This window comes from Lytechinus variegatus, chromosome 16 (genome assembly GCF_018143015.1).
Source record: "Lytechinus variegatus isolate NC3 chromosome 16, Lvar_3.0, whole genome shotgun sequence".
NCBI classification, from domain to species: Eukaryota; Metazoa; Echinodermata; class Echinoidea; order Temnopleuroida; family Toxopneustidae; genus Lytechinus; species Lytechinus variegatus.
The window spans coordinates 11,812,859-11,837,594 of NC_054755.1; the positions used below are offsets into that span (position 1 = coordinate 11,812,859).

Below are 24,736 nucleotides of genomic sequence, written 5' to 3' on the forward strand. Positions count from 1 at the left end.
GGGCTGCCACGCAGTCAAGCTTAGTTTATAGTAGCAACCCCTTCAACCTTCTAACCTTCTAACAATCGATATATATTAATAGAAAATGCAATTGTGTTCAATGATTTGCTTGTCAGTTATACGTATATTATTATTATATTTTCTTTGTTCATTTGTTTATGAAAAAGTGTTGCAGAAACCAATAAATGAAATGAAAATTAATTTTCGTGTTTTTTTTTTTTGGGGGGGGGGCGCCATCCGTATAATGGGAGATTTTTTCCCCCCGAAAGTGGGAGTTCCTCTCTCTATCCCTGGACCACTGACTTGTTTGGATAAGGACCCTTATACATAATTCATCGAACAATAAGAAAAGAAAATTCACCCTGACTGGCCTGACATCAATAGCTATTTGGTTTGATATAGCAGAAAATCGAAAAAGTTCAATTTTCAATGGACTGTGAATGAAGTAGCAGACGACATTTTACCCACAGTGCATTTTCAATACAAAATACCATATCCATTTCCGGTTGCCAAATACAAACATCAACGCCTTTTTAGGCAAGAGGTAAATTAATATGGAATTATTATAGTTTTGAGTAATGTTTTTATGTTCTTAATGATAATTAAATATCCATAATAAAATTATTTTCTTTGAAATACACTTGGTTCCTACCTTATATTTATATTTGCATTGGATTTCATCTTAAGAGTTCGTCATTTTCATGAAAAGTTATATGAGCAGTCCCATACGTTAATATTTGTGTCGGATCACACCGAAATTATTATTATAATTAGACAAGTGGCAAATCAACTTCCTCGGAATTCGACAAGCCAGTAAAAAATTGAAGATTTTCTTTTTTTATTTTCTGATCGTTCCATGTTTCACAATTACTCTGTAAAAATTGAGTGAAATCAATAACGGGAAAGTGATAAAAAAAGCAGTGTTTCTGCTAGACAGCTGGCAGCCGTCTGTTTCGAGGAGTTTTTTAACATTTTTTAATTTCTCCTCGTCGACAGACGGCTCGCTAGCGTGTCCCCGCCATTAGGGGAGGTACAACTAGCCTGGGGCGTTTTGGGGAGTGAAAGTTATATACTGTACGTATGGAGTCACTCCCCACTAACGCCTGGGATTCCTCCCTATACTTCCCCACATACGGGTACAAAACCAGAAACTTTCGCCCCCGAGAATTCTACTTTCCCTCTAAAAGATCTAGCCCTAAAACATGTACATGGGGTCCAACTTCATTTCCAACACTTCAGCGATATTGATTTCATTTTTAAAGAAGAATTCATTAAAAAAACGAGAGATTTGTTTTGAAAAGATGGAAAGAGCTTACTTCCGTGTTTACGTCGCCATCTTGATTTCTTTGTCTTCCGCTTGGCGACAGCACGCAAATCGCGGGATTTGCGTGCTGTCGCCAAGCGGAAGACAAAGAAATCAAGATGGCGACGTAAACACGGAAGTAAGCTCTTTCCATCTTTTCAAAACAAATCTCTCGTTTTTTTAATGAATTCTTCTTTAAAAATGAAATCAATATCGCTGAAATGTTGGAAATGAAGTTGGACCCCATGTACATGTTTTAGGGCTAGATCTTTTAGAGGGAAAGTAGAATTCTCGGGGGCGAAAGTTTCTGGTTTTGTACCCGTATGTGGGGAAGTATAGGGAGGAATCCCAGGCGTTAGTGGGGAGTGACTCCATACGTACAGTATATAACTTTCACTCCCCAAAACGCCCCAGGCTAGGTACAACGCAAAATCCCCCGGCGGGGCTCATCGATTTTTAACTTAATGAAAAAACTATATATAAAAAGAAGCTTACCAAAAATCAAAATGCAGCTTGTTATTTCCTCTAGGCATTAATTGGCATCCAAGTGGTAAAAAATCAATTCGAAAGGAACAAAAACAGTGACTTTCCTCGGCTGTCGTGTAGCTCCCAATTCACTCGTTCCTCCGAAGTCGATAATGTACACAAACATATGAGGTGGGATGAACTTCCGGGTCAACTGCTTATCGAAACCGTTGGCCAATCAGATCATCTCTTTTACGTCAGGCTTATGAATATTAATATTCTTTTCCTTTTCAACGTTTGCTCGCGCTCGCCAGGCAAGCTGATAAAACTTCAACATCCGGGCACTGTATATGTGTGACGTAAAGGTCATGGGGCGGAGTCTAACTTTCGCCGGCCACTTTTCATGAATAATTCATTATCAAGATGGCTGCCCACTCTCCGAGTCGCAAGTGTCAACTTTTAGAGACAATCCTCTGAATGCCAGTTTCAAAGCGGGAATTTAGGGTAAGAAACTGTCGTTACTTAAACATTATCACCTAAAGGTGCATATGAATGCACTGTTTGTGTAAAATATCACGGTATTGAGGAGAAAAACAAGAAATTAGCCGTGGCCATTGAGCCCCCGTACAGACGACGGTTAAACTTCGGTCTATGTATTTGGTGAGTGAAGCCAACGAAGTTCAGCTGAACAACCAACATAACAGAGACCGAAGCTTTTGGTCTATGTTTCTGCAAGTGTTTTTTGGGGGTCAGTTCGAAAATTTGGCACGCTCGATTATTGAATTTGGCTTCATACAAAGCAACGTACACTATTATTGATTGGCTATTCATTTAAAATCTTGTACAGCTGGCGGCTAGTTCGATCGATCGGTTCAATCATACAGTTTTAAAAGAAAGATAAAAAAGTATCTGGACTGGGCGTTGTGGCGTGCGCCTGTAATCCAAGCTGTGGGGAAGTTACAAATTGATGCAGAGGTTCGAGCCCTGGTCACGTCTTTCGGATGGTGGCGTTAAAGGTCGGTCCCAGACATAAATAATGATATCTGATTGATTGATACACGTCTGACGAAACTCAAATACACACACCGCTTTCAATACCTATTTTGAAAGTTTAAAAGGGGGGCTTCTTGACAAAAGTTAACAAACGGGATACAAATTCTAAAGGGTTATTTTTATGGTGATAATGTAACCAGGGAGCGCCTTCATCCATATAATCATGGTAAGTGCATAATTTCTAGGGCCAGTGATTTTCCGCGATTGCGGAAAACGGACGGACTTCACGGAAAGGGCCTTTGAAACGGAAAGTGGCATTTCAAACGGAAAATCACAGAAAAATTTTTTTCTCAAAATACACACAACAGGAACAGAAATTACTCCAAAATCTCAACAAAATACGAATATTAAATGGCCACCAAACCCCAGAAAACACGATCTCACTTCACTTTAATCATGACAATTCACACATCGTGACTGCACTCGATATCACCACACTTGATCGTACCCGGCCGGCCGGGTGGGCGCCGGGTTGGGCTTCACATGCACACATACTTCATACAACACGGTCGTGTGTTGCTGCCCTCTACGTTCTAAGATGTAACAGCACGATATCGAGGTCTCAAAATCCAAAATGGCGGATTGGAGAAAGTCGTTGACTGCGGATAACGATGTCCAAAAAAAAACCAAATTATCGATGAAATTTCATTTAACTGTAAAATAATGCTAATGATGTGAAAGGTGAGGATGTGTTCATGTTAAATATGTTTGTCAAAATGTTTTGTGTACCCGCATAAATCCGATTAGAACGGATTCTATTGCGTTGTTGGTACAGTGGCAGATACAAATTTTGACCAGCGTGAGCGTTGTATTGCTATTCAATTGGTAAACGGAATTGTCACTTTTCCGTGTGTACAAAGTCTATGGGGAAACAGAATTTCCGTTTTCTGACATGCTGAAACAGAATTTGAGATTTTCTGAAATGGAAAAGGCAATTTTTTTAAATGGAAAATCACTGTCCCTAAATTTCTGTTTTCACAATTTATCTTGCTAGATATTTTGACCATAATCTACCCTTGTCCCGTGAGTACTGGTAAATACATGGTGAGCTCCTTTTCGCGGGCCGGCGCTCCCTGGGTTAGTAATAATTGTACCATTTGTGCAGGATCTCTCTGCTGATCTCCGAAGCTAACGGAGGAAGAAGAAGATAGATTGGGGCAGTTCCAAACAAAAGTGGACATTTTCCAAATATTTATATTAGCTCTATTTCAAATTTGGATAAAAATTTTCTATCAAAACTCATGTGGAATTTCATGAATACAAAAGGGGAGCATAATTAGCCACAATTTTTTTCTCTTACGCATCTCCTTACAGGAGAATCCGAACCATACAAGAAATTCTATACATGGGACTACATATCTTGTTTTTTACAATTTAAATTTCACAGAAAACTATTGCCTGTTTTGTGAAATTTTCTTTTGGATAATCTGAATGTCATCATTTTACATCAAATCAAACAAAAATTTTGAAATATTTATAAGTTCATTATATGCTGCCCGTGAGTGGTTATTTCTCATGTCACTCTGGCCAGTTTGCCCTTATGATACCTCATACTTTTCAGGGCACTAAGGCCAAAATCTTTTTCAAAAAAGGGCATCAATGGCCAATTTTTTTTAGCACCAGCCTTTACACAATAACTATTACTAGAAGAATTGCTCTTACTGAAAGGTCCACTCCCCCCAATTAGAGTAAAGTTATGATGTACAGATTGTTTTGGTCAAGCATCCAAGCTTGACCAACACCTGTTAGGCTGGAGAGAGTCTTGACCAGACCAATATAAAAGGAGTTCACTTCTGAACCCAAGTCAGAATAGAGAATTGTTTTAGAGTTTGGTTCCCGCATGCAGATAGATTAGAGATCGAGTTTTAGAGCTCCAGTAGAGTTACATATTATATTACATAAGTTATGTAGATTCGAATCAGTGATAGGTCAATACGCCATCACGTGACCATAGCTGCGAGGATCGCATTTGTTATATTCTAGGTTTTGACGTCACCTCAGGGAATATACTGCGTTGTATTTTCTATTGCGGCGTTATATTCACTAAGGTGACGTCACTCAATGCATACAAGTTGCGTAACGAGGTAGTTTATTTGATGTACGCGCTAATGTTAATGCGTCGATTGCATGAAGAACGCGCCAAAATCTATTATGACGTGGATGGATCAGAGCTGTAGCAAGAATTTCGGGTTTGAGCCAGATGATGAATGCAATTTCTGATGGCGAATCCACATACTATTAAATATAACAGATATTGCCTGGTCTATCGTTTTAAAAATAAATAACATTTCAACTCCCCTCCGAAGCTATATTTTTCCCTCGGGATTATATTTTCCCTCAGTGCTGCGTGCTTCGGGCAAAATATAATCCCTTGGGAAAAATATAACTCTGTCGGGGAGAGGAAATGTTATATTCAAACTCTAGGCAGGCAATATCTGTATAATATTACATCGGTTCTCAGAGTTTATTATCTTCATCTTCAGAGTAGAGTCACCATCAGACCATGGATCCTACTAGGATCCATGATCACACTAAGGGTGTGTTTATGCTTCCATTGCGAGGACAGAATCAGCGAATTCAAACGTCGATTCAAAACGCCGATCGTAAACGTGGTTCTGGGAGTGCTGTTTATGCTTAACTTTTCAGAGCAAATCATGGTCTCCAGCTGGCTTCGCATCGTAAAGCGAGGTCAATTGGGCGCGCCTTTTTTCGAAAGTTTTTTATCCGATTGTTGTTATTACGTGGAGATAACATAGAGCAATACGACTGTATTTGCCCGCGGATTTTCATCTCACCGGAAGCATGTACCAAATGACGTCATTTAAACACGTTTACGATCATGGTTCTGTTTATACTTCCCCAGAAAGCCTGATTCTGGTCAAACGACGTTTACAAACGCATCTTTTTGTGAGTTTACGATCGGCGTTTTGAAACAGCGTTTAAATGAAAGTAAGCATGGACGCAACCGTGTTTTGGACTAATCACGTTTGGAAACGCTGATTCTGGCCTGAAAAGTGGAAGCATAAACACGGCCTTACTCATGTATTTGTCATCAGTTATATACATCCTGCTTTGATTCGTCTCATTGAAGTCTGGTTGAAAGCAAAAGTGCAATATTGACCCAACGTTAACATTACACAAGCTTTAAAAACAGAAATTATTATATTTATTTTTGTTCGTAATGACATTGAGATGTGTGGCAGGCGGCCGAGTTTAATGCCATTGCCAATGTTTTTTTTTTTTTTTTTGCCTATGATGATTTCATATTCGTTTGAATTGGAAAAGCTACTTATTAGTATAGAGATTTTATCGAGTATTTTACTGATTTTATATCTCAACCTACTTTTGTGAAGATTATGTGACTGTGTAAGAAATTGTGGGAAAATAATTATTTGGTTGGTTTTGAAGAACATTAGTTTTGAATTTGACCATCTTTTATCAACATCAAAAGGTTACTTGTACAGTCTTAATCAAGGATATGATTTTGAATTTACAAGATAATTTTACAAGTGTAGTAAGTCACATGAAACTTTTATGGATGTTTATCAAGTAGCAATAATAGATGACTTTAATATATTCAGGTCACTAGGCCAAGGTCATTGCTGGATCAGTATACTTGTGTCACCTTAAAAACATTTTAAAACTAAATCTTAAAAATCTACTAAATTTGAATTGAGTACTTATCAGACTCAGTACTGGTACTTTGAAAAATAATGTATTTCACTCTTTGTTTCCATATTCCATTAAACTGGGTATCAAGTATCGGTCATTTTATATAAGAAAACTCTTAGTTCATTGGATTAATGTAAACACCTGTAAAGATGTTTCCAGGAAAAAAAAAAACTTGGATAAGTTGATATATTTTTTTACTAATTTTAAAAGTATAGTCATAGCCATTCTTTTGATTCGGCCTATGTCTCTCATCTTTTCAACATTTTTTTTTTTTAGTGCATATAAATTTTAAATCAAATTTCAGGCCTTAAACAGTTGCAAGGTGGAAATATACAATGTACTCCATTTTATGCTCCCTCATACAGTGTTCGTCAATAGTGCAAACAATTACACTGGCTTCCTGTAAAATCTTGTATTGAATACAACATATGACTCCCACATTCACCATCTTTTCTTCTTTCTTTTCTTTTTGAAGTAAACAGAGATCAGTGCAGCTATACTGTATATAAGCAATTTTATGAGAACTTCAATCACTTTCAGCATTGTACATGTACATGTATTCACTGAATTTTAAACTTCATATCTTGCAGGTGATCCAAAGATGATGTCACAGAAACACCCCGATCTCCAGGTACCAAGGAATTTACTCACATGTGCCAATTTAACTCAAATTCAACAGCAGAATTGATCTTGGATTGCAGGAGATAAAAAACTTTGCCTTTATATCTTGGTTGCCCCGATACCCGATGGTGCTCCGTCACCAATCATCTGCCGCCATGTCGTCGTTGCGCCCTGTCCTGAAGCTGAAGGTGGATGAACTCTTCTTGAGATGGCTCAGTGAATCGGACACCCAGAAGGCCCTGCGGGAGGACCTCAAGATGGTGGTCAGAGGTGACCCCATCTTGTCCTCGCCAGTGTCCACCGGGTTTCCGTTCAAGAACCACGGGGGCAGCCCCGCCTCGCCTCTCCTGAGGAGCTCTTCGCCGACCTCGACTCCACCCTGTTCCCCGCCCCCGACGCTCTCCGTGAGCCCCAGGAGCCCTAGGAAAAGAAGCAGCAGTTCAAGACTTTCCAGGTCGCTCTCATCGTCATCAGCTTCTCAGGTGAGTGCAGTCCTGCTCCCCCCAAAAAAATAAGGTAAAACTTTTTAAAAAATTGAATTTAATTTGCAATCATTTACTGCTTGTTGTCCCCCCCCCAAAAAAAAAAAAAAACAGTAAACACACAACATAATTCATGAGAACAATTTCTTAATGTTAGAGAGCCATTTTTTTTTAGATGCCAGAACAATTTACAACAGAGAAGAAAATATAATTTGAGACAGATTCATATTTTTTTTACTGGTCAGGTTGGACCAGTAAATCTGTTTCTGTTTATGGTAACTCCCATAGGAACTTGGCAGGACAGCATTTTGCTGGAAAACGCCAAGCTGGTATATAACCAATTACCTAGAAAACATTTTACGTCTAGGTTAATCAGTCATAGTTGCTGACCTTGTATGATAAATATTACATTCGGGCATATTTATCAAAGTGTAAACAATGGAAGAATGGGGATTCAAACTCACAATCTTGCGATTGTGAGTCCAATTTTCTAACCACTGGACCACACGATCCTTAGCTATTTCTGAAAAGTTACTGACCTGACAGCAATTTTTACCGGTTTGGGACTGTCGGACCGGCGCCAGTGTCACGCACTGGCTTGGTTTAGCTCTCTAGACCTGTTTTCAACTGTACACTGTATATCTCACCATAAACAAGAAAGTCGCCAGATTCACATCACACAAAGTTGTTCATATATCAATGGTTCTCTCTGTATTATGATTAAACAGCGCCATCAGTGTTCCAATGCTGTACCTTCCATGGCCTGGATACAGTAGGTGACCAAGGGCAATGGCATTTTGATTGGTTGTGTGTCGCAGTGTGTATCGATATCAAGTGTCAAAATGACTGTCTAATTGACATTTCAACATAACTCTCTTTCATGTGGTATGTGCACACACAGAGAAGTCTTTATAGCGAAACATAGTTTCTCAAGAATGGCGATTAGTCTAACTTTATTTTCATATTCAGTCATTGATATTTTCAAAGGAATTATGAAAAATTTTATTCCAAAGCCATTTTTTCAGGGGGGGAAGGGATGGGATGTTCATTTTATTACATTCAAGATTTCCTTTTCACATTAAACAATAATTTTAGTGTTATTCTGAAAAAAAATTCACAAATTCTAATTTTGTCTTTATACTAATTCAGGATTATGTTAGTGAAGTTTTTTTATTCTTTATTAGCTTTTATCTTTCAAATCTGCAACATTGATAAAATAAAATAATTTTACCTTTTATGGTGGTAATTGAACGTGTATGTATCTGAAATATATACAATATAGATTGATAAAGAAGGTCTTTATTAGTAAAGAAATTTGCCAATTTGGATTGGGAGCAGGGATTTTTTTCCAGATTTTCCAATGCCAATTTTAGGATTTAAAGGGGAATGAAACCTTTGGAACAAGTAGACTTGTGTTTAAATTGAAAAATCAAAGAATAAGAACAAAGAAATTTTGAGATAGATCGGACAAATAATGAGAAAGTTATGAGCATTTGAAAATTGAAATCACTACTGCTAGATGGAGATCCTCCTATTGGCAATGCGACAAGGATATGTGATGTCACATTTGAACAACTTTCCCTATGATGGACTGTAAAATACCCCCCAAATGTCTGTATTTGCTTTTTCTTATGGTGATACAAACTCTTTATCCATGATGTATTCTGTAAAAATCTGTATTACATGCCCTCCTATAGAAAGAAAACATGATCTAATGATAGATGTGATAAAAGAGGCAGTTTAAGTGAAATATATACTAAAGTAATGGGGAGAGTTGTTCACAAGTGACATCACACATCTTTGTCCCATTGCCAATGCGAGGATCTCCATAGCATTAGTGATCGCAATATTCAATTGCTCATAACTTTCTCAAACTTTCATTGATCTGTTTCTTTGATTTTTCTGTTTTCACACAAGCTATTTTGTTCCAAAGGTTTCATTCTCCTTTAAAGAAAGGGAAATTCAAGTGGGCAAAGTACATGCATAGAGCTATAGCTCCATGGTACATTTACAGTGTATGTGTAGTAAGAACTTTTTCTTTCTTCAGAGTTTAGATGAACAGTATATTGCATGATTTTTAGCATCCCACATTTTTCATTTAATTTCATTTATTTTCATATTTCTCTTTGACATTTGACTCGCATAAAAACAACAATAATGCATTTAACAGTTAAATTATAGAAGAAGTACATCAACATGTATAAGTATAACATAATGTGAGTAATTAGTCAAGTTACATGTATATAAAAAAAAAGTTGATTTAAGTCGAAGAAATATGATGGGACCTACTTAAATAGCAAGCTTGTAAAAACGCAGGCCCCAAAGAGATAAGTTGTGAGTAATTTGGATGATTTTTCAGATTTCAGATTTATTTATTTTCACACCTCTTTAAAATACACAAAAAATACATAAATACAAATAAAATTCTTATACAACAGAACAAATATTGACAAGTATAAATTATAAGTAGTCATAAACAGATAGTAAAACACAGTAAATAAAAATGATTTCCGCTGTACGGCGGATGTGGGGGAAAGACAGAAAGCCATTGGCCTATCAAGGTCTATCCCCCTGATTACTGTACAACAGGAAAAGGCTTACACAGTTTACAAATAAAGAGAAAAAACAAACAAAAACAAAAAACAAACATAATGCAAGAAAGGGAAAAACAAAGGAATTAAAATCCTAATTAGGATGTCATACAGGACAATTTGACATTTTATATCTTTTTGACATGAAAATAAAAGAATATTTTTTTGGTTTGATAGTGGTCCTCAAGTGGTATCACAAAGGAAATAAGACCCAATCTGAGTTAACTTGATTGAAATATATTCTTTTTAATTGAAGTGATATATAGTACCATGTCGCAAGATACACAAAATAAAAGAAAAGAAATAAAAAAAGCATGGAATCGCCCATTTGTTTTTCTTTTTACCTCACTATAAGGTCACTGTGTTCTTCATTGGTTGGTGTTGCGCAAAGCACCGAGAGATGATAAGTTCCTGTCCTTCTCATACATGAGCAGGCAGAACTTGCGGACAATCAAATCTAATAGCCTTTTATTAACCTCCCAATCATACCATATCGCATGTACATGTGTTGGCCGACATAATGTAGATCATTTGAAATGAAAATGATATATGATATGAACGAGATACCTTTCACTGTTAACGAACCCGGTCGTAGAAATGTCATATGAAAGGTCATTCCTCTCGTCAATCATCAATGTACACCACAGGCCTGTAGAGTTGCATGAGGATTTTATAAGTAGGGCCTATAGGAGATCTACATTGTACTCAATCGCAATAGATCACACTGATCTACTCATTACTGTTTTAGTGAATAGGCCGACACGTAGATACATATCTTGAAGTGGCTTGTTTTGAAATTAAAGTTTACTCATTTCTCATATAAACAATCTAACATTAAACATATATGTTACTAGACATTGTATGTACGAGAACAAAAATAAAGCCCCAATTAACTGCACGAATAATATAAACGAAGGCTCAACATTTGCATGCACTTGGTACATACAATGTACAAATTATGAAATTTATGATTGTTGATAAAGAGAGAAAATTGTTATATTGCTGACCTGCAAACTGTTACCAGCAAGACAAGTGAATTACAAATTTGAAATCTGATATATAATTCTGAACATTTTTATACTCTGAAAAGAAAGGACCCATTATGTGTGCGAGAGATGGGAAGAGAAAGAAAAGAGAGAGCTCGGGAGAAAGAGTGTATGAGGGCTTGACTAAACAAAACTAGAGATGAGTCATCTTGAAAAAAAAGACTTGCCCAAATGTTTGAAATATAGAACATTCTCAGACTTAAGTCGCTGTCAATTTGCTGTCAAAAAACAATTTGAATCCAAACTAAAGGAACATTGTATTTCAAGCATCATTTACATTGTATAACCAATGGGAACCACAGCTCAGCAAACAAAATGATAATCATTTGAGAAAATACTGTAAATCTATCAATTTTTTTTTCCTTTCGATTTCCAATCAATTGTTAGACAGTTAGAACTTGTTATAAAACTTGTGAAAGGACAAACCCACCCCAACAAAAGGTTGATGTGAATAAAAAGAGCAAATCAGACAGCGCAGTGCTGAAAAAACTTCATCAAAATCTGTTGTCAATAAGAAAGTTACGACTTTTTAAAGTTTTGCTTAATTTCACAAACAGTTTAATACTAGTAATTTGTAGCTGTATGCACATCCTGGTCAGTTTGCAAATGAAAGAACTGATGATGTCATCCACTATTGTTTTCTGTTATATGAAATGTGTAATGTTTTAATTTTCTCATTATTGTAAAATGTTAAACAAATTTTTATTCCTGAACATGAGTAATTGCAAACTTGTTATCTACATGTATTGTGATTTGATTAAGAATTTCATTTTTGTCAAATCTCCAAAAGAAAGTGAAGTATTCTATGATTCAAACAATAAAATACAAAAAATAAATATCGAGTGAGATCATCAAATCTCTCATTTGCATATAGCTTTGTTGTATTGCTGTTTAGGTATTAATTTAAAAATTTCATAACTTTCTTGTTTTAAATCCAATTTGATGAAATACCATCATACAGCATTATGCTAGTTTTATCTTTCTCATTCCAGTTTAATCAACTTTTTGTTGTATACATGTAGGGTAGACTTAACCGTAAAAAGAATCATCATTTTCAAAATTCAATTTGACTTGATGGAGGTATCCTTTTAATCGCAGCAATCAACCACAAATTCCTTTTCTCATTGAACCCTGGGCCCTATGGGAAAAGCACAATCTGCACAATAATGATGATAATAAAAATGGAAATATTTTATATTGTAGACAAAAGAAGTAGTGAGTATGTGACATCATCGGCTTCCTCATTCGCATAGTACTAAACCAGGAGGTGGATATTTCTGTTTTGTGATGAGTGAAAACTAAGAAATATCACTTTGTTATTCTACAAATTCTGATTTAGATGATATTCTCTTTGTAAACACCTTACACATGTTTTACAGTTCTTTTATTTATTTATTCATTTATTTTTTCAATGCAGCCAAAGGGCTGAATTACATTCAGTGTACAATGGCTTACTTACACACACATATATATATATATATATGTATATATAATAAAAAAACATACCCTAGAATGAAATAAGCAAATACCAAAATTAAATGGTTCTTCAAAATAATAATAGATATATGAAATTAATGGAAATACCAGGCATATTTATGACCAGAAGGTCTGATACCCCTTTCATAAACCCAATTACTATGAATTAGGCGGCTAATAGCAGCATAATTTGGTCGTAAAATTGGAGGAGGACAAGAGTTATCCGCATTACTCTGATGCTGCTATTATCCGCATAATAGCGGCATCGGGATAAGATTTTGAGTTTATGAACGCATTTCCAAATAATGCGGATAATTGCCATGGTGCGGTCACAAGGTCACCCTTTTCCAACACAACGGCATCGGAGGGGGCGTGTCCAGTTGTCATGGCGATTATCCGCCTTTTTCAGGACGGGCGCTCGTAAAAATAATGCGGCTTATTTTCGGAATTTATGAACGCAATTTTTATTGAATTATCCGCATTACTCTTAGGCGGCTAATTGGAGGATAGGTTTATGAAAAGGGTATTAGAGGTAGGGCAAAGAAGATAGAGCATGTTACGAAGAAAGAGTCAAAGTGGAAGAAAGGGAGACAGGAATAAAGTGAAAGAGATTGGGTATATAACTAAAAGATGGAGAACAATTATCAGAAATAGTAATTATAATGAAACAAATGGTAAATTAAGAAAGAAACAAATGAGATTGTAATTCGGTACATATTTTCAAGTTTTTGTGCGAATCAACTCTTTACTTTGGTGGACTTGGGTATTTGCGGCACCTGAAGAGGCATCATTTGCTGTCGATACTGATATTACAATATACTGTACGTGTAAGTACTTGAACTCTCACAATTCTTTTCACCAGCATTTTCATAAATGTCTTCTTTGACATTGACAAACATAATTTGTAAACATTTCAATACAAAGTTCATTTAGCTTTATGGCAGTTTGGACAAGAAAAGTTTAAAACTAAAGTGAAACGAGATGTCCCCCATTATAACATAGACACCGTTCTCATTACGCTTTCTAAACCTAGTTTACTGGAAACCGGTTCAGGAAACCAGTTTGGAAGATCACTTTGCTAGCGTTCTCATTTGATCACCGAAAGTGGTTTTCAAAATCACTTCATGAAAAGCGATCTTATTTTCTATGGGAATGCTCTCAGTGAGTTGACACGTTTCATGCAAAAATTGGAACCACAGCGTATAGGCATTCTATATACAGTGTGTGGAGTAGTGCGCTCAAAATGTGCGAAGATCGCTTCCTAAAGAACAGTTGTGTCCTCAAGCTAAAACAAAATTAACGAGCGATCTTGAAAACTACATCGCCAGGTGGTTTTATGAACCGGTTTGGAAGATCGCTTCGACTGTTTTCATTACACATTTAAAGGGGAATGAAACCTTTGGAACAAATAGGCTTGTGTAGAAACAGAAAAATCAAAGAATAAGAATAAAGAAAGTTTGAGAAAAATTGGACAAATAATGAGAAAGTTATGAGCATTTGAATATTACAATCACTAATGCTATGGAGATCCTCCCATTGGCAATGCGACAAGGATGTGTGATGTCACTGATGAACAACTTTCCCTTTGGTGGACTATGAAATACCCTCAAAATGTCTCTTTTTGCTTTTTCTATGATGATACAAACTCTTTATCCATGATGTATTCTTAAAAAAATATGTATTACATGCCCTCATGTAGAAAGAACACATGATCTATGGATAGATGTGATAAAAGAGGCAATTCAAGTGAAATATAATATATACTAAAGTAATGGGGAGAGTTGTTCATGAGTGACATCACACATCTTTGTTGCATTGCCAATTTGCTATCTCCATAGCATGTGTGATCGCAATATTCAAATGCTCATAACTTTCTCATTATTTGTCCGATTTTTCTCAAACTTTTGTTGATCTGTTTCTTTGATTTTTCTGTTTTCACACAAGCTATCTTGTTCCAATGGTTTCATTCTCCTTTAACTAGTTTCCACCAAACTAGTTTTAGGAAGGTAGTGAGAACTGAGAATGGTGTCACTGTTCGTTTTACAGAACTATAATCCATGAATTTGAAACAGCTTGGAGTCTATCAAATAACCTACTTTCTTACTTTCAGTGCTGACATGCAATGATCAAGAGAAAAGAATAGTGCTAGAAATAGACAGGTCAGCAACCTCCTTTGCATGAGTGGCAGTCATAGGGCCTTTTCACACGTGAATCTTGAATCATCATTGTAATGATGATTGCTATTGTTATCGTGCCTGTGATTAGCTTTTGTGATTCTAATCATGTTCTAGTTTGGTTTCACACATGCTAAATGTTCGTCATTAGCCTTATTTTTCACTGGAATCATTATTCAAATTAACGATTTTTACCGTGTGAAAGGGCGAATAGAATGATCAAGGAGATATATCTCACTTAGAGTGATTGGAAGAAATAATTTGACTGTGGTTATAAGAAATATTTTTGTTCTGGTTAAATGTTAATGTCACAAGACTGCCACATTGGGAAACTTGTTTGTGCTAAGAATTTTGAATTTGAATCTCATTTATTCACCTTATGAAAAATAATTTAGAATACAATACATAATAACATAATACATGTGTTCTTACAAATAAAATGCAACAAATAAATAACATAAGAAATCAAGATATGGTATTAAAGAGGCAACGAAAAAGATTAAGATCTTTTAGGCAGGTGCCCCTTGACAAAATATAAAGAAATTGCAATTTTTCATACTTTTCACTATCAAGTATATATGTGAATAATTAATATGTAGGCATGCAAGACTCCAAGTAGTCAAGTAGTCTACACTTTGCATGAGAAATTTAAAATGGGTAATATCACACCAGTACTTTCCCTTTAAAACACAGATGGGTTTTCCAACCACAATCCAATTGTCAAAACTCTTTCTGCTGGATTCCTGATAACAGATTAGATGGTGATGCGTAAACGTAATTTATAATTTATAGCCAGCAACTAATGTGTTTGACAATTTTTTATTGTTTATTTGATAGGAATGAATGAATTTACTGCTAGCCACCGTATGGATGAATCTGTTGACTCACGTTCATTTTTATCATTCTTTGTTTAACGAGGCTGCCAGACCATGGAGTTAATAGCTCTATGGCCAGACTGTGCTGAGCAGTAATATGCTGTGAGATGCTTACTTTAAAAAAAAAAAATTGAGAAGTTTCACATCCATCAGGTCACAGGAAATACCTGTTATTTTCTGATTGGAAAATATACTAAAATCAGAAAATACCAGATATTTTTGCCTGTGTGAAAGAGAAGTACTTTGTAGCTAGTATATAATGTACCCTCAAATAAATGGTAGGCCATATTTCCAAAATTACCAGAAATTTCTGAAAGGTCGCTGGGATATTTGCAGTGTAATTAAAAGCAATATATGAGAACGTGATGTGGAAGACGAAAGATACTCAGCCTGTATGGTATGGGGATGTGGAAGAGTTTTACTTCTGGCTCACAAACACGTTCTCCGTGTCAGGCAGTTGTGACTTCATGAATATATATATCATGGAGCATTTTTAGGTCTGAATAATCAAAAGTGATTTATGGGTATTTTTGTGATTGGATTGGTGTAAAAACTCCTTTTTTATATTGTTGAAATAAAACATTTGCTATTGCAATTAATGTTGTACTTTGGGAATTCTCACCAAGTAGTACATTTTCTAGAGATGTTATTAAATACATTTAAGAATGAAACTTGGAGTTTAATACAATTTAAAGAATTTTTTGCGCAACCCTGATTCCTCTTACATTCTGAAGACTTTTAACTTCTGCATTCCATATCTAGATTTTCCAGTATATTTCCTCCCATTGAAGATATTAAATGTTATTTAGAAATGTGTCTAATATCTTTTGAATAATCTATTGACAATTTGCAGCTTGAGCATTCTGCACAGTGGACATTTTTGCGCCTGATAAAATGCATTTTACCCCAATTATTTATTTATTTATTTATTATTTAGTCATTTATTCATTCATTCATTTATTTTATTTATTTATTTAATTGCTTAGTTATTGATTGTTCATTAATAATGCATGTTTGATTGAACATTTAACTATTAAGTAATGGTAAAATTAAAATAACTGAACTTCACTTTATTAGTTATTTGAAATCTTGGACTGTTTTATGATACACTGTACATTTAGAGGGGACCCATGTACATAGGCCTACATCACATGGTGAGTGTGACTTGGAACATAGGAAAATAGCAAAAGGAAGGATGTAGAAGATCAAAGAAAATTCAATTCAAAAGGCGATTACTAGTACATAAATTAATGAATAAGAAGTTTTGCACATTGATTTAGAGGAGTCAGGAGGAAGGATTTGTGATATACAAATCAAAGAAATGAGAACAAATTTAGATCATAACAAATGAGAAAGAGGTTGAGGCTAGTTTCTGTAGATGCATTACATTCAAAACTGGAGATTTATCTGATTTATTGCAAATGAAACACTTTTCATGTAAATCGAAACCGTTGCATGAATGAATGTCAATCTCACTGCTAGATGGATTAAAAGGAGACTAAAAGGGGTACCCAGCAGAGGCGACCGCTGCGCCCCTACCCAGCTAGTACCACATTCCAGTCTCGTCTCCTTTTATGGTGTTTAGAGACAGCAGGGACCCGCTAGTCTTGCTCCCCAGCCCCTTAAACGAGTTTGCGATTTTGAGGGGAGGGATATTGGTGAATATAGTGTTATCCACTGTTTTTGTGTTATTGGTGTTTTGTAGAATCTAATCTTTGAATACATTAATGTGGGCAGATAACTTTATATGGGGTTGAAAACATGATTTAAAAAAAATTGAATTAGTTATTGTTGTGCAACTTGTGCTCCAACCTATAGTTATTAGTTTGCGATTGTATGTTGGAAATTTGGGAAAGAAGTTGGTGACCTCCCCTGTTTTCGTATTGTGGGTGCATTGCAAATCTTTGTATTCACTCGTAATGTTGTCAAATAACTTTCTTATGTTGTGATTGGATTGAAAGTATGTTTTAAACCGAAGTTTGCACTTAGGAGCAAAATGACTGGAATAATGTGAAGAACTTGTTGGAGAGTCTGGAGTGATAATTATTGTAAACACTTGACTCTAGAGGTTATTTATGTAATACATGTACAGTGTACATGTACATTTGTGATGTACAAATGTTATGTATTAACAACTGCATAGAAACAGAATATTGTCTTTTTCCACAGTATTAAAGCAGTGTTAAGAAATAATATTTGCATTAAAAATGTATGAATGACAGACTTTAAAAACAGCTATTGTTTACAAACACTTCAGATTGGCCATGCACTCTTTCCAAGCCTGAAATACAAGGTTGATAGTTACCACTCATCAAATAATTGTGGTTTGAGTGTCATTCACCTTTGTAACATTTTATTATTGTGAACAATAGAGAATTTATTGAAGCCTTGTTATTGTCCAATGGAGACCAATGCAAACTTATTTGAATAGCAATTGAAAGCTATTGTTGTATTAATGAATGATAATGGAAAAGCTATTTGATGTTTATGAATGCATTTTTGGTTTTGCCTATAATAAAGTTGCATTGTTCAGATGGAATAAGTTGTTGAGGCAAATTGTTTTCATTCAAAATGCAGAATATATAATTAACATTATTAAAACTTGAAAACAGATTATGAAAGAAGGTACATTAAAACCCTTCTTGATATTAAAGACATCATACAGAAAAAGGGCACTGCGCATATTTACATGTATGGGTATACATGTACACTCTATAAATTCCAAGGATTTATAATAAATCCAGATCGACTGTGAATATTGACCAGCCAAATTTTGAATTTACTTTCAATCTTAAGGATTAGCTTTAGAATCTCAAAAGACTTCAATTTAAATCATAGATAAATCAACAAGGTTTAAATCTAAATCTAATATTCGGCTGATCACTATTCACAGCCGATCTGGATATATTTTAAATTCTTGGAATTTAGAGTGTAATTTTTCCTTTGCCAACCCTCTCAATTATGTTCTTATTAAAAGATAGGCCCTTCAAACACCAGAAAGCAATTTACAGTATACTACATTAAAGATTGTGCTGTGAATCGTTTGTCCCAGTGATCATTAAAGGTCAAGTCCACCCCAGAAAAATTGTTGCTTTGGATAAATAGAGAAAAATCAAACCTGCACAATGCTGAAAATTTCATCAAAAATCGGATGTAAAATAAAGTTATGACATTTTAAAGTTTCACTTATTTTTTTTTACAAAACTGTTTATGCACAACTCAGTGCATAAACTCAGTGCATACTGCATACAATATTTCATTTTTTACAGATTTGACAATAAGGACCAACTTGACTGAACCATATACATGTAGTATTAAACAATAATAATTCCATGAGGAGAAAATTAGAATATTTCATATAATATACAAAAGAAATAGTGAGTGGATGACGCCATCAGTCTCCTCAATTGCATATATGAACAAGGCTGTGTATATTAACTGTTTCGCGAAATTATTAAAACGAAACTTTAAAATGTCATAACTTTCTTATTTTACATCCAATTTTGATGAAATTTTCAGTGTTATGCTTGTTGGATATTTCTCTTTGTATTCAAATCAACATTTTTCTGGGGTGGACTTGTCCTTTAAATGTAGGTCTTCTCTGTAGATATTTTATCACAGTTATTCCATACTTAATCTGGCTCTGAGTCCATTCTCAAATGTCAGAGCTGTAATTAATTTTGGTTCAGAGTTATGAAATAAAAAGCAGAATCCAGAAAATGGTAGGCTAATGCTGTGAATAGAGCAGATTAAAGCCTGTCTAAATCTGTGGTAGGGAAACTAGAGATTCAATTTAATGTGAATTATGCGGGTGTATCATTCTAGCTTTCTAACCTTAGAAAAGTACAGTGACCAAGTGTTGTATCCAATTTCATCCAGCAGCAACTTAGAATTTGATTTCTCATGTGAACAGATTTACAGTGTATAGCACCCATTTTTTCCTGGTATTATCCTTATTTCCTTCTTTATAAACCCCTCAAATAAAGTTCTGCAACTCAAGTTTGAGTGCTAATAAATTTCTTAATGTGCCATCATCATATGTAAAAGTGGTATCATTTGAAAGCATGATTATTCTTCTTTACAATCATGTGTCATTTGTAATGCTAGTGTTATCATGAAATACACAGGCATGATAATACGCAGCAATGTTAGAAATTAAATGCGTCGTTTCCAATAGCGAATTTCCAATTGTTTCGAGGATGGACCGAGTGCATTCACTGTCACCTGCATGGTGGAAATTCTATAGAAATGGCATGGACTTAGTAGGTCCATGGAAATGGAGACTCTTGTTAGAAATCAATGCATTTTGCAACATTTCACTTCTAACTTTTCTCAATGTTCAAGGTGATTGCATATTCCATGATTACATAATCACAGCAAATGGCATGTCACTGTTACCAATTTTATCTTTTATACTTCATTAACCAAAAAGATATCATCCCCCAAAACTGAGTTGCAAAACTTTTTTTGAGGGGTTTATAATGACCTTCTACCACCAACTGGATGCACAGATTAAATCCTGAAATGCTTGTCCTGGGCATTCCTTTCTTGAGAACTTGCTTTATTAGCAAAACAACATAACAATTTTCACTATATTGTCATAATATTTCAAGATATATTAACATGTAATTATTGCCAATTTGAAAAATTGTTCAATGATTGATGATTGATTTTCCCCAAAAACAAATTAATCAAGAAAGAATTTGTTATGGCCGCATGATTTGAATCAGTCAATCAAAAAATAGTGCAAAGTGATTAATAAAAGGAACGAACACCTAATGAGCACAAATAGTTTTGAAATTCATTGTGGTTAAGTCTGTGGTTTTCAAAAATATGAAAATGACATATCCAGATTGTTCTGATATTGATAGCTTGCACAGGCGCATTTTGAAGCCTGGGGTTACGTTCTTCAGCAAAAGGCAGGGGCAAAAAGGAAAGGAGGGTCTTTAAACTTTCAGGTTTAAGATAAAACATAACAATACCAGGTTTGGTACACTTCTAAATCATTTAAGTGTTTTTTATATTTACCTTTTTTTATTTTAGGTATTTAAAAAATATATAATCTGAGATGGTATTTACCCCCCTCCTCCTTTTAGTGAAAGTTAACTACATTGGTGTTCAACTATGACAGGGTAGAAAATATTTTTTGTTGGTTTTAGGGGCTAAAATCTTTTTTCCACATTTGGTGCAATCGCAGAATTTTAGGGGCTATTTCGTTCTTTTTCATGGCTACTTATTAGGGGCAACAATCGAATAAACACAGTAAATGCAATTATTATTCTGCCATTGATTTTCTATTAATCTTCAGTATTCTTTATGACGGATCTTGGGGCGACTCAAGCAAGAATGGTTGCCCCAAACATGCGTTTGGGGAATTTTAGGGCAAAATTGCCTGTATTTCCTACTCTGAACTATGAATGAAATATTAAATTGTGAAAGTTTCTTTTTTCTTCACCAAGATTGTTCATAAGAAAATATAAATCGTGAAAATATCAGGCTCCCTCTTTTCTTGCTAACTTTGGTAATTTGGTTAGGCTTAATAGACAGATTTCCACATGATATCCTTTTGCTTTTTCCCAACACTTGATATGACTTTTGCTGTTTTGCAAAGAAAAATTTCTATCACTGACTGAATTACACACAAGAAATGAATAAACTTCTAAATATTTACCCACAGTTATGTGCTGTACATATTTTGTTTAAGTTTTATTTTATATATCATTATGGAAATGAAAATATTGGAAATTCAAGTCCTGTTAAATATAAACATTCGCAAACCAGGTCTGCACATGAGACTAGCCAATGCCTGTTCCAGCGTTTCAAAACACACTTGCACATGTGCACCGCTTCGATTCACAGATGCGTTGTTGGTAGTGTGCTCGGAGCAAAAGCCAGATCACACCAAAAACCTACCAAGCAAAAAGGTCGCTGATGGACAATGCAATAAGAGGATTTACAAATTGGGCAGAGGAGAAAGATCTGCCTCCGCCACCCGCTCTTTCATCTTTGATGTATCGCTAACGACATCGAAAAGAGGGATGTTGCATTCCTTGCGAGATGGTTGCCAGGGGTGATGCGAACTGGCTTGTCGTAAAGGACACAAATTTACCAAAGTGCTGGTGACATTCAATATTTCTTTGGTAAGCGGTTAGGGGATGCACCATTAATCCGAGTGAACTCCAAATGCACCTGTGCATTTAAGAGTCGCGTACAGTCGGAGAAGGGGACATTGACGGTACCCGGGGAATGAACTCGGCGGTGTGTTCAAAAGATTACCCCATCGTCGAGGCACTGGTTGTGAAACCCGAGCCTGATGCTTCGAGGAAGAGGAAAGAGGAAGAAAAAACGTGTGGAGTCGATCTGAGAGAACAATCGTGGGATATCCCCCATTGTCTGGGGTAGTTGATGCAAGGCGGGCTGGTCCTCTCGATTGGAGCGGAGTCCCCACCAGAGAAGTGCGAGGGAGGGAAAAAAAATTAATTACCTCATGCGTCGGAATGCCAGCAGTCTGAGGACTTTATTGACTCATTCTGAGGACTAGATTGAACCATTCAGGGTGATTCTATTTGATTTGTAGAAGAGAGTGTTAGTAGGGGAGAGACCCTGTCGGATACCAATCGCATGACTCATAGCATAAGGAGGATATACACATACATGTGGATATAACAAAATAGTTTTGACATTTCCAAAGGATCATCATATTCTTGGAATATATGTATATGTTGCATGTTTTGGGGCACGTAAGGCGAGAATTTATTGTGTGATGACTGATCCTTATGCATCAGCTTGCCTGCCGGAATCATATCTCTGGAATGCAGGCCTACTTGTGGCGCTATTTTGGATGTCGGAGAAGACATTAATGGCTAAACATCGTGTCCAATTACTGTTAGGATTATTCGGGGGTACTGTTCTGATTTGATTCCAGTATGTGCAGAGTCACTATCTACATCTGTGACTACACTCAATTTCAAATTGACAACTGAAGTCTCGAGCATTGGTCTTTTTTTTATGTCAACATTCTCCTTTCAATTTAGAAAGGTCTATGATTTGTGTTTGGAGATCAAATTTGATCTAAGGAAGGTGTGATCTATTGTTTGTTTAGACTAGCTTGTGTCCCGGAAAATGATATTGCAGGATCTTCTCAACCAACAGAAAAGGAAACATTTGTGCTTGGCGTGACTCAGTGAGAATATCCGTCATGATTCGTCGAAGATATCAATTAATCGTGAAACGAAATATTCTCAAGTGATTTTGATGATACCATTACCTTCATTGAGGATGTGTACATACTCTTTTCTACATGGGTTTAGTATACTTAGCATCTTTTGACTTTTGATATATCCATTTAGAATTTCGTTTGTAATTCTCTTGAAACGGGAGGTTATTGTGAATATAATGCCGAAATGTCACCCGACCCTCAAACCTGCCAGCTACAAACTCGTTGCTTCGCGTGTCATGGTCTACTCGAGCGTGCACGTGGACCAGAGGCATGTCCGTGCCGTCCACAACTGTTTTCTCGGCTGCCCATTCAGCCCAGAGTTTGCCCGCGAATGCGAGACGAAAACCAAAGACCCACGGCCGTCGAAGTTCAATGTGCAGGAGCGTGTGCTCGCCGAGGCGCCCTTCATATGTCGCGCCATCCACTACGGGTTCTGTACCGTTGTCGCGCTACCTCCAGGCATTGTCCCACGAGGTGACGAAGACATCACAGAGAAGCGAAAGAGCGATGAACTCCTCCCAACATGGCGAAGGGACAAACCAAAGACAGAGGACAGGAATTTCCCAGACTTGGCCCTTAAAGCAGAGCCGGCCAAGGCTGAGGTCAAGGTCGTTAAGGAGGTCCCCCTCAGCAATAATCTACCAGACCTTGTTACGTGTAATGACTTATCTGAAATAGAGCGAAAAAAGACAACATCCACCGATCTTGCCAATAATAATGTTGTTCATATTGATGCACCACCTAAAAAACTTGTGAATATTAGCGAGTCAACGAGGGCAAAAGCCGATCTTCATCATTCTCAGGATCTTGCTAAGCCAAAACCAAAGGTAAATCTTTAGAAAATTAAGATTGTGAGAGGTAGAAGTTCTGTTGGGTTTGAACATTGGGGGGTTTCAAGTTGTAAGGACAAACAATTATCTGTTTAGTTCTAATTGAGTAAAAATATAGGTATCAAATGTTTTAAGTTGATGAAAGGTTGCAGCTTATTGAGTTTAAGGGTTTATCAATATTTTATGAACGTAAAGTGATAAAATTAGCAATAAAATTTGATGGTAGAAGAGGAACAGGGGTGGGGGAGAGAGAGAGAGGTTGGGTAATTATTGTAAGGCTTTGTATTAAATTCATTACATACAAAGTACTCAATTTGAACTCTGAAGTTACCTTTTCGAATTTGTTTTGCCAAACAGAACTTCCAATACATGATGCATCAAATTTGACGAATGAGCATGAATGGCAATCTCTATTGAACATTGATCACAAGTTAAATAAGATGAAAAATGTAGTGTCAACTCAAACTATATCAAAGTGTAAAATCGTGCGGAATCTAAGTAGCAAATATGCATGCATGTACATGTAATAGCATTGAGTCAATGATGTAGATGTAATGCACAGTATGACTTGTCAGCTGACATTCAAGATCGAGGAAAAACCCGACTTGTTATGAAGTCTGCACAGTACATACATGAAATATATTCTGGTTTTAAAGGGGGAGTGAACTTTGCATGGTCTCTCATTGACTGTGTGTTGTAAATACATCTAGTCTTAAAATTCACGTTTTCAGATATTTACTAATACCACTGAGAATAAATTGACCTTTAATTGTATTTTTATAGCTCTAGAAATCAAGATGTTTTGAGAGGAAAAGTAATTGTTTTGCTACTTGGTAACATAATTATCGCGGTATAAATGTATTTAATAGTTAGCATGTTATCATTCAAGTGGGTCTATATTAGTAGACTACACTAGCATTATGGGTCAG

The 24,736-nt window shown here is 35.9% G+C and overlaps 1 protein-coding gene across 2 annotated transcripts in view; it reads left to right on the forward strand.

Annotated features, from left to right (window-relative positions):
* Positions 1-438: 438 nt before the first annotated feature.
* LOC121429391 (serine/threonine-protein phosphatase 2A regulatory subunit B'' subunit beta-like) overlaps positions 439-24,736 on the forward strand; it is a 78,136-nt gene continuing 53,838 nt past the window's right edge. The window contains exons 1-2 of one of the 2 annotated variants that reach the window (XM_041626370.1): positions 439-544; positions 7,084-7,596. In XM_041626370.1, coding sequence (XP_041482304.1) covers positions 7,240-7,596 — 357 coding nt within the window. In that variant the 5' untranslated portion in view covers positions 439-544; positions 7,084-7,239. Of the gene's footprint in view, positions 545-7,083; positions 7,597-21,609; positions 23,805-24,736 lie in introns of those variants that run through there. The other variant, XM_041626369.1, reaches the window with a different exon arrangement.